This window comes from Paralichthys olivaceus, chromosome 6 (genome assembly GCF_024713975.1).
Source record: "Paralichthys olivaceus isolate ysfri-2021 chromosome 6, ASM2471397v2, whole genome shotgun sequence".
Lineage (NCBI taxonomy): Eukaryota > Metazoa > Chordata > Actinopteri > Pleuronectiformes > Paralichthyidae > Paralichthys > Paralichthys olivaceus.
Window position 1 is genome coordinate 20,478,194 of NC_091098.1, and position 11,488 is coordinate 20,489,681.

Here is an 11,488-nt window from a genome sequence, read left to right on the forward strand (position 1 = left end):
CAACATGAGTGAAACCAGAGGTGGAGTATTTACTAAGGCGCAGTACTCCAGTTCAAATTTGAGGTTCTTTGCCTTTTTCCATTTCAAGTGACTGATCGTAAAAAATCCCAAAAGAAAAAAATTGAGCTTATTGAGAATTGTTTGAATGCAGGTTTTATACATATTACAATGTGAGCATATATTTTTTAATGTTTAATTATTAAAACCATTGATGCTGGGCAATGAGTCAAATCTACATTTTGTTTTTAGGATTCCCTTCTCTCTTTTGTCTCGTGGTTCCATACAGCACAACTTTATTAAAATAATTAGTCTGTCTGTAAAAAAACCTAGTTGACTGTCATTAAAAAAATTAAATTGTAATATAACATTGAAAGTGGCTGTGGTGGAGCATGAGACCTGGAATAACTGAAATGTGCTCATCACAAGACATTTACTAATCTTCAATATTAAATATTACCAACATACTAATTATTTGATCCCAGCTGTTTCTTTGATGATTTACCAACATCAAGAGATTTTTCCTCTTCCTTACCTGACAACACTGCTCTATTCTCCCATTTAATGCAGACTGAACTGAGAATATACAGATGAGCAGCTTAAATTATTATACATTCATTAATACAAAGCCATAGGGATGTCACAGTTCCACGTCACAAAATCATTATCCTCATGTGGTCACTTGTGGACTTTGCACCAGCATGCACTGTGTTGGTCAGTAGTTGAAAAGCATGAAGAAAAATGCTGAAATGTGTAAAGTCATGAAACTGATTGGCAATGTTTCTTTGTTCGTCCGAATAACTTGTGAATATACTCAAGGCCAACAAGAACATAAAGACCAAAACCATACTATGACTGATTAATGGGTTTGCAGGGGTTTTAATGAACAATAAAATAAACAATCACACTCACTGATAGATATTCACACATTACAAACCTAACAAACACAGATGAGTATTTATTGTTCTGAAAAGGTTAGATCTTTCTTTAGTTATCCAACCTACTTCAGCTCTTCACTTTCTCCTCCTCTAGGTGTCGGCATTGCACTCATATCCAGCCTCCGTAATGCAGCTTGTTGGGCAGGTAGATGCTGGTGAGGAAATCAGGAGCTATGGTTGCCAGGGACTGTATTTCAGCCTTGACCTTAGTCTGTTGCATCAGTTCCATCTACAACAAGAGCAAACACGCTGTTTTACAGGGCATGCAAGAGGAAACCGTGCAAACAAGCATAAATCATCAGCCTCCCAAACAGAGTGGCTATTCTGTGTCGTCCGTACCCGAGAGCTAAGAGTCCTCTCACACACATTCCTCTGCTGTGTGTCACACAAGCAAAATGTTAAAACTGTGTAAACTACCAGCAGGAACTGTTATTTCTTTCGAAAATGGAGCAGGAAGCTTTATACTAACTTTTCATCAAACAGGTCAAAAGGTGAGTGTGGTAGAGGAAGGCTGGGCAAAGTTAACAATCACACCATTATTCCTTTCCCCCATTTTTACAGTCACATTGTGACTCATAATCCAAATAAGTCTTTTTGTGCTCCTGAGGGAAAATCTAAAAAAGTGACAAAGGAAGTACTTTTGAGATGGAAATAAAAAATAATGCTGAAACTTTCAATCTTGTGACTGAGGCACCACTGAAATCTACATGTTTGAGTTCCTTTACCTCATCACACACACTATCAGGCTCTCAAACACTAATTCCTATGCACTTTACCCCTCGCTCACCTCTCTTTGCCAGTCTGGTTGGCTGCTCAAGTACGGCCTTTTAAGAAGACTACCGAGTTTGCTTTCATCTCTCTTGGTGAGTGGGATCAGGGCATCCTCAGGAACCTGCAACCTGAAGAATGAAATGTTGACTTTACTGCACATGACCAAATTCATTTCCTGAAAGTGACAGCAGGCAGAATGCAGCACTGTTGATGGATGTTGTTCCGACAGCACGTTTCCTCTCATTTTCAATGGACTCTCATTGAGGAGTTATTATATATATATATGTTTAGTGGGAAACATAAGAGGAAGAACTGTACAGACTGCAATTAAATGTATGTCAAAAAGCCCTTTTGGCCTAAATTTGTACAAGAGGACATATACTTAAAACTCAATATACTCTCAGATGCAGTTGCTTAAAAGGAAAAAAAGGCGACGGCAACAGAAACCAAAACAAACAATCTAAATGTCCCCAGAATATAATCCCAATTAGAGGCAGGAGGAGGAAGTAGGAAGTAGCGAATGTTGAGTCCAAACCTCTGGAGGTCAGAGGGGAGGAGGCCTAGCCACATAACGCTGGGGACGGTCAGACTGTGGGCCTCAAACGACATGGCCTGTGGAAAAACCCATGCACACACAAACACACACACCCAGTCACATACAGTGACACAACATGCACACATACTCACAGGATATCTCCAATAAACACACATAATCAACAACGTACCCCTATAATGTAGTTATACACAGCACATGTTCACAATGAAGGAAATGAACATGAGGGTGATTACACAAACATCACAGAGATCAACAAAGACACTGCCACACAATCACTTAACATTTTCACCTCATACCACGTCAGTTTAAAAATTCTGAGATGGATGATTGGTGCATTTTTCCACTTAAAGAGGGGCATAATTACATATTGTTAACAGAGAGACACTGAACAGGCCACATCGGATAATATACAGTTCAGGAATAACTGGCATTGGTGGGACTCACCACTGATCCGTACTTGTAGATACACATGATTTCAATGCCTGGGAAAATGAGAGGCAGAGGGAGAGACAGAGACACTCTGCAATCACCAACATACCAGAGCAATTATCCTCTAAGATGTGTAACAGAGCTTAGAACAAAGTAAAGCATTACATATGTGTCTCGCCATGCAATGGAAAGAGGGTTAGAGGTATTGAGACTGATGGAAACAGAGTCATCCCACCTGGACAAGATCACGCCAACGGAAATAATAGCCAGACTAGGCAATATGACAGGTGCTAACATCTGCTGGCTTAGTGGGACATGCAACCCTACTGTGTGTGTGTGGAGATGAAAAGAAAGTCAAGTGTTGTTAAACGTGTGGAAATATGTGAAGTATGTGTGAGAGGCAAAACTGGTTTGATGAGTACCGTGAGGGTCAGCATCCACCAAGGCAAAGGTGGGGATGTGTAGTGCGTCCCAAAGCTTCCTCACCATCAACCTGCTGTTCACATCTGGCACACCTTTACCCTGACGCACAAAACAACACATCTATGTTTACAGAACACTGATTCGCTTGGAGAAACTAAAATTGATGTCATATTTACAAAAAAAAAGAAAGAAAATATTGTGAGAACAATGGAATCTAACTGTGATTATGATGCAGGGACAGAGCTTTGTGCAGAAGTCATCATCCAGGAGTCTCTGGAAAGTTGCATCCTTCTCAACTATCAGGACAAATTTTGCAGATGATACAATATCTGAACATTGTCAAAGAAAACAGACGCTACAACACATATTCCCAGAAGTATTTATGAATGACAAAAAGGGGAGAAACTGGTTGAATTTTTTCTCTCAAGAACTCTTTGTAAAGGATACTTCTAATCCCAGCAATGTTTGATGAAACTGCAACAGACTAAAACAAAACAGAGATAAAGATTGGTTCAACAAGTAAAAGCTGTCTGTTGTTCAAATGTACTGCTGTCTAATGCCTTGGTGCTGCTGCTCTGGAGTTGTTGACACCAAGATTAGATTATATATAAAAAAATGTTTTGCAATGAAAAGTGATCAGGATTCATTCAAAATATTGCTTATGTGCCATCAATACCGTTTCAGTCAGTATGTCTGTTGGTGTCTGTTGATCGGACTTACAGCAGAGCTTGAGTGGCAGTCAATCCTTGTGCCGTCCTCCTCCATGTAACGCAGATCACCTGAGATTAATCCCTTGGACGTGGCCAACTGGTGACATTAAATAAATGTATGCTCACGTAAACCCGTATATATAGTATTATACATACATCTAAGACTCACTCTTTGAATTCAACGATAAATCAATCAATCATTTCCTCAGGTGTTTCCTGATGTATGAAGCAGAACGACATGATTAAATCATTAAATCATTTTTTGGGATTATACTCAACTGTGGGACCTGAACTAATAATACCACAACATATGGACAGGAAGTTAACTTAGAGGTTTTCATGTCTGTGGTGTGTTTTCTACCACAGTCCCATTATTAACTTTCTCACATTAACTTGTATTAAGTGCACACTCACCACATGAAGAGATCTGCGAGGAACCTTTAGCATGCAGGAGATATCATCAACAATACTGTCGACAGTTGTCTGTGAAACAAACAGCTGTGTATTGTTGTAATAGATGTCTCTGTCGAAACAATTGGTAAATCTTTATGGAGAACACATTTACCAATAACCAAGGAAAAAACTGGAAATGATGCGAATATAATTTGCCTTTGAGGTCAAAGAAAATAACCTTTTTGTAGCGTACGAGTTGCTCTGCACAAGTTTGTAGATGACAGAGAGAATCTTGAGAATTTGTCCTTTAAAACAGAAAACACAAAATTAACTTTCTTCTAGATATTCAACACTATACTTGGTATTACTGGTCTTATTTCACAAATAAAAGGTCTGGAGTGGAAAAAAAATCCAAACATGTTCTGTTCTTAATTAGGCTATGCGTGTGGTAAACCAATCCTTAAAAGCCTCTTTCAACATGCTCTGTCTCTGCCAATTTGTCACCTTAAACTAAGTCTGACTTTTACGCCATTTGTGCAGCTGAGGCACATGTTCACAATCAATACGAACCAAGGCCACGTGAAGTACAGTAAAACTGTACATGTTTTTTGACTGAAAGGAATGTCGGTTGTCAAGAACAGCAAAGTCACATTCGAAGCAAAATGAGAAAAATAAAAAAGTGAGGTGTGAGCGTCTCCTCACCAAATTTAGTGACAGACGAAGGACAGTCGCTCCTAATGGTGCTGATGGAACTTCCTGAACTCATTTGAAGCCCGACGGCACTGTGAAAACTTAAGTGGGAGGTGATGTGTGGAAGTTTAAGTGGCAAACAAAGGAAGAAAGAGAGGCCATTCAAGAAATCTGCACATGCTGTGTGAGCAACATTTACTTTTACAGCTTTGAAAACCTGCTCCCACCTGTAAGCCATCTATAAATCCCCACACCCTGAGGGCTACCTCCCCATACTTCACTGTCCTGATTTGTCTGTGAAAACTTCTGTGGGATTCTGACATTTGAAAGGGCTAAGCCAGAATGTGCTTTAAGCTGCCGCAAAGTTTGATCCAAACAAGACCAGGCAGTCCGCTTTGTTCGAAACATAAGGTCTCTGCAGCCTCATCACATTAAAGCCTCTCGTGCTTGTGTGTGTAGACCAGTCCTTTTCAATTCCTTATCACTCTGTAATCTTTTGAGCTCAGGAAGTTATTTTAACTTCAAAGTTGCAGGTTTTAAGTTTTTGAATGCCAAAGCAGTGTGCTTAAAACACGCTTTGTACAAATTCAGACAGAGCTCAAGTATGTATTTATTCTTTAAGTAAATTAAGCAGTACTTGGATCATCTTGTGTGGCCTGACCTCCCACAATATGACCTATGTAGGTAAATGTTTATTTATTTCTCTTCACAACATGAATTGCTGGTGTTTATCTTTTAAAGGTCAGACAGCTTACACTGATCCCACAGATCTGCTGAGTGAAATGAAGTGTTGAAGATGGGGGAGGATAACTTTTCTCACTGTGGCATGTTTTACATCGAGGTACCTGACGTTGGCCCAGCTGGATCTGTTGGGCAGTGCCAGGAGAGGAGCCTCATCTTTGGACAGACTGGTCACTATTCCTAGGATGATGTTTTCAATACGGGTCAAAATTTCCCTGCTGGAAATGAAAAGATAAAATGAGGATGAGATTATATATGACAAGCATGAATAGTGCAAATGTTGATTACAGTGCTTAATGCTGCGAATGCTGCAAGGTATTGTGAAAATAGCTAAAAATGACGGGTGGGTTCGATAGCTAATCTTATTTTTAATCACCACTCTCCTAAATGTGTTTGGATTAAAACCATTTTTTGTACATCCACCACATGTGTGATATATGACGTCAACAAATACATTGAAGATTTATTAGACACAAACCCAAATTTGTATTTGGTTCAACATATCAGGCTTATTAGTGCAGAATGTACAGCTAGCTAACTAGCCGTAATTGTTAACATGTAATGAAGCTGATATAATATGATAATAGTCAAGTGTAGGTTAGCTAGCTTCACTGAGCTCGGGGTCACTGGTTACCTGCGTCTTCACTGTTGTTTTGCGTTCGGGCCGCAAACAAGCTAGCAAGTTGACTTTCAGCTGGTTGTTCATCACTTCCTGTAGCAGGTGGAGCAGAGAGGAGGTGGATGTGAACTTACTGGCTGATGTCCTCCTCCTCCTCCTCGCGCTGTCTGTCCGTCACGACTTCAACACCGTTCAGCAGCTCAGCTCGGAGTCTGTCGATTTCACCGAAACCTTCCGCCGCCCAGGAAGCCATCATGTCTGTGTGTTAGCCGTTAGCTTGTCTACCTGCCTGATGTTCCCGCCCGAGGATTTCATTGGTCACCTGACACAGACCTGGCTGTTTGATTGGCTGACATCAGACCGGAAGACTTCCACTGTATTTATACAGTATATATATATATATATATATATATATATATATATATATATATATATATATATACTGTATATACTCTAATAATAATAATGAACAGCTGAACACGTAAAAAAAGTAATAAAGATCAAGATGAATGACTGATATACTTTAGTATATACAGTATATATATACTGTATATATATATATATATATATATACTGTATATACTATAAATACTGTGTAAATCCATACACTACCATACACTACTCCTCTTGTAGTGTCATCTAAGTGTCCGTAATCCCCGACATTCAAATTCAACTCGAAACAGCTTCATTTACACCATGTTTTTAGCCTAAATGATATCCTGCTGATAATGAGTGACTTTTCATTTTTGTGTTCACTGCAGTTCAATGATAATTTGTTTTTAAAATGGACTAATTGATGGCTGCATCTCTGAATGTGACACATTTTGCACACTGTTGATCACAAAAAACTTATTATATAAAATAGGGTTCCTTGTTATATAGTAACAAGACATCATGTTTTATATTATTCCCAAAAGGATCAAGAATCCTACCAGTTACTGGAAAGCCAGCTTGAAAGACAGCACAGAGGCTCTGATCAAGAACAGATACCAAGCACCAGATCCATAGACGCAGGGGTCGACCACAGCAGACTGGATTCAAGGTGCAAGCTGTGCTAAGAGGCCCCAGAGGCAATACAGCACATAGAACCAGAAGAGTTTATAATGTGATGACACACACGCAACTACCGCTCCACATGGGGTCAGGGAGAGATTTTATACTGTCATCTTTAACAACACTCTGACAGCACACTAGAGGATGTAAGATGCAAGCTGGGGGGGGGGGGGGGTGTACACAAGAGCAAAACCGAGTGACTGGGGTAATGATGAATATCTGGGCTGAGTAGTAGTCTCTGAGTCAAAAGGGACACAAAAGTGGTTGAAAACAACAGAGCTAAGATCCTGACCTGCAGGACCTTTAAATTCCAGACTGCTGGATAACCAACCAGACAAAGTGATGGTTGATAAGGAGCAGAAGTGGACCGTTGTGATAGATGGGGCATTACCAGCTGAAAATAACCTCAGAGAGAAGAGAAGAGTCTTAACAGTATCGAGAAGTGCCGTGTAAATAGGAGCATGAGGGCCTGTGACCCCCCCCAAACTGGGAGACTGGTTCCAGCAGAGTCCAAGTCCAACATCTGACATTTCTGTAAAGAAGATATAAGAGTGCAGTCCTAAGATTAGCTATAAGATACCGTTCAGAACCCTCAAACTCCCAGGTGTCTCATAGAAGTTGTGCTCTTGATGAATCAGTGTTATTAAATATCAGTGTTACACTGACATCAAACTGACACAGGCATTCTGCACAATTAATAATTTTAATTTTGATGCTAATTTTAGATTTTGTCAGTCAGTCAATGATATCAAGCCACATCATGATAAAACAAGTTCTTCACTCTTTTTCTTGTGGTGTACTTTTTACTTTAATATGATAAATCTTCTCCTCTCTTGTGATCAGGTTGCCACAGTTGAGAAAGCAGTTACCACACTAACCCACAGGAAGCAGTGATGTCCTGACATGTACAGAATTACAGCAAGAAGCTACTGGTTTCCTTCTTCAAGCTAAAGGTCAGTGCACATTTGCAAACCGTGTTCATTAATAACATCCAGGACTGTGTGCGGGGCCACTTAGCACCTCATTTGTATAAGGTGTTAGGCCTATGCTGGTGGTGTTCAGAAAAATCCCCATTAGCACCCTCTGTGGCACTCAGTTAACAGACCCCTTTATGTGAGCTTGCTGCTACTTGTCTAAAGGTGTGTCCACTGTATGTGTGTGTTTCTGGTTGTGTGGTGTTTTCACAAGGAGAGGCGGGGAGTAATTGGCTTTGGTTAGAGTCCCAGAGAAACAAAACATATATTGTATCTGTCAGCCATGTGGAAGTGGTTTTTAAATATAATGTCGATGATAGCTGCGTATAACGATAATGTGTTTCACGGTTCCGTGAGAGGCAACAAGTGTTCATTCTTATTCTTGTTCATAATGTAGCAGTTCAGTTTACTCAAACAGACAGTTATCGACTAATTAGGGCTGTTCCAAACTCCAAACGCGTAAATAACATTGAATAAATACAGTACACTGAGGACATCCCGTATATAGCTGCATCAACAACCTTTCAAAACCTGTTTGTGTTCCTTCTTTGCATCATCTTGTAGTTTGTAGTCAGGTCACTTTATTGTTAAAACAGAGACATGCTTAGATTCTATAACTATTAGGTCATCAAGAGTCCCCACCTTTCAGAAATGCTGGCAGGCATGCTGTGTGTGTTTGCGGAGGCACTGCAGTCTTTTTTCACAGTGCGAAGGCCTGGTCGGAGTGTGTGGGAGCCTGGATCTAGAGAGAAGAGGTCTGTGCCCCTGACCTGACCCTGAATATTTCCTAATGTGCAGCTTTGCCAAAGGTCCCCCTTTCTCCTGAGTGGCTTTGGCAAGCTGCTTCCGTTGTAATAGCTCTTAATTTCTGAGTAATTGCTATCTCTAAGTGATGAGTGACGGCCCCTCACCCAAAATGAAAAAAAATCGAACATGTGGAACACTGCAACTTGTGGGGGTCCTTTTTTCTTATGTTCCAGACCCCTGCTGTTCTTTTGGCCCAGAGGAGATTTGTGTCGAGTGTGAGGCCCTAACCTGAGGAGACAGAGTGCAACGAGTCATGTGCTTGTCTCGGGATGAGTGTTTGTGCTGGGCAGTAGGGGGGAAGTAGGGGCTGCAGGGTCAGAGGAAAGAGGTGAGGGGGGGGCACCCGCTGCAGGTGAGGGGGATTAGCTGCAGCTAGAGGCCCAAAGAAACTAAATACAGATCTGTCAACCTAATCCTCACAAATAGAAAACAGAGCTGCCCTCCCTTCACAATCCACATAGTTCAGCACATCCACCTCCTGTTCCTCTCCCCCCTCTTCTACCTCGGGCTCTCCAGCTCCTCTGTTTCTCATCAGCTTTTGGCCTGAGCAAGTCTGGCTATGCAGCCTCCTCTCTAATGGCTCCTCCGACCAGCATGAGTCTGAGCTGACTGATCACCCAGGGTCCTCTCTGATTGACAGGCCAATACAGCATTACGGAGTGATGAGAGCAAGAGTCAAGGGGGCAAGGCCTCTTGCTGCACAGACAAGAATCTAAATGGGACCTCTGGCTAGAGCTGCACGGACCTTTATCAGGCCCTCACACCTCAGTAATGGATGCTGATAAGTGTGTGGCTGGGTGAGGAGACCAGCTCAGTGTCAAAACCGGACTCTGTGCCGACGACACAAGTGACAGAGTGCCTGAGTGATAACATCCTGCAATGGATAAGCCCTACTAAGCTGGGAATTATGGGAAGCTTAACTAAAACAGAATCTCTGACTGTCACTGACACCAACTATAACTGTTGAGAGCTATGAATCAGATCCAAGCTACTCCGGTGTTCCCAAGTGCCAGATCCTGCTACAGACAGACGTGGGAGTGATAGCAGATACCGGATATGGGTGAAAGTAGGTACTGAGTGATAGCAAGCTGCAGAAATTCAAAAAAGATAATAAATATGTGTGTTCTAGCAGGAAATCTGTCTTTTCAGCATCTACTGCTGTCATTAAACTTGTTATTCCAAACAAGTAATGTTGGAATTGATTATGGGACAGAGATTGTGTTACAGCTGCCAGTTCCTCTGTTTGGCTCCAAAATCTCATGTTTTTGAATAATAAAGGAATAGATCTAGGTCAGTAATCTGTCTGGCAAAACTTTTGTATCTCTTTGAATGTCAATCTCTTAAGTTTAGTTTCTAAAATGTATGTAAGGTGTAACGTAAAAATAAGAATGCAAAACTAAATGGATTCGATAAGGTATTTGAAAGCACTTGGATTCAATCATTCGGTGCTGGTTGCAGATTTTAGAAAAATGCTTTCAAATCCAAAACCTATGTGGGATATACAAAGTGAACCATTTCAAAGCTGTTTCATAAAACCACCCCCTCTCTTTCTTCTGCCTGTCTCGCAGCTGTGCTTCATGAGGCCCCTGGAAGTGTGAGACACCAGAAAGTGAACATTTGCAATAGCTCAGCTCCACCTGGTAAGGCTGTTTTAACAGGCCGCTGGTTTGTGCAGCGCACACAGTGGGGTTACGCCAAAAACGTAGACGAGGGCGGACAGGACAGGCAGACGCAGAGGGGAGGGGGGCAGAGGAAAAAATGTGCCTCCACCCTCTCCTGTCCTTGTACAACGACCCCACACTGCTTCAATTGAGGGTCAGTTTACCCTGAAAAAAAGTTTTACTGTATTGTATGTTGGTCTGCTCAGTCAGATCCCCTCACCCCTGCTCCTCCTCCAAACCTCATCCACCTCCTTGCATCCACAGGCCTTCAAAAGACTTCTGCCTGCTGCTCTGTGAGGCAACACATGAAATAAATATTAATCTGAACTCTGACCACATGAGCTGCTAAATAGAGATAACCAGGCAGACGGAGAGAGTGCAATCGCTTCAAGGAAGACGAAGAGAGAATAGCAACATCATGTATGAAGTTGCGGGGGTGTGAAAGACTATGCAGGGATTTTCTCTCCACTGCTGTGTGGTCTCCTCTGGAGCTTAGGATCATGCTTCAACCTGTTGGAGTGCAGTGTATTTGCACAGATTGGAGGCAGTTGGAAGCAGTTTTTTTACAAAATTTAAGAAGCTGTTCCCCTCATGGAATAATAATGGTCCTGTTGTCAACTCTCTTTTCAAGTTTTATTTATTGTCTTGAATGTAAAGGTACAGTTATTGACCTGTATGTATAGAAGTGTTAGATAACTGGGAGATTTTCTGACTATTCTTTCCACA

General features: G+C 41.3%; 1 protein-coding gene across 2 annotated transcripts; it reads right to left on the minus strand.

Moving 5' to 3' along the window:
* Window positions 1–856: 856 nt before the first annotated feature.
* On the minus strand, window positions 857–6,595 carry spo11 (SPO11 initiator of meiotic double stranded breaks). 2 transcript variants are annotated; one of them, XM_020096014.2, is made up of 13 exons: window positions 6,402–6,594; window positions 5,753–5,866; window positions 4,920–5,008; window positions 4,456–4,522; window positions 4,239–4,347; window positions 3,835–3,921; window positions 3,562–3,598; window positions 3,334–3,443; window positions 3,114–3,213; window positions 2,707–2,744; window positions 2,242–2,318; window positions 1,723–1,834; window positions 857–1,164 (listed from the first exon to the last, which is right to left on the minus strand). In XM_020096014.2, exons 1-13 carry the CDS (start codon window positions 6,521–6,523, stop codon window positions 1,045–1,047), a joined length of 1,182 nt encoding a protein of 393 aa, XP_019951573.2. In that variant the 5' UTR covers window positions 6,524–6,594; the 3' UTR covers window positions 857–1,044. The 2 variants fall into 2 exon arrangements, with proteins under 2 accessions (XP_019951573.2, XP_069383485.1); XM_069527384.1 differs by lacking the exon at window positions 4,920–5,008 and having other exon boundaries at window positions 4,239–4,307; window positions 6,402–6,595.
* Between the last annotated feature and the right edge of the window lie 4,893 nt (window positions 6,596–11,488).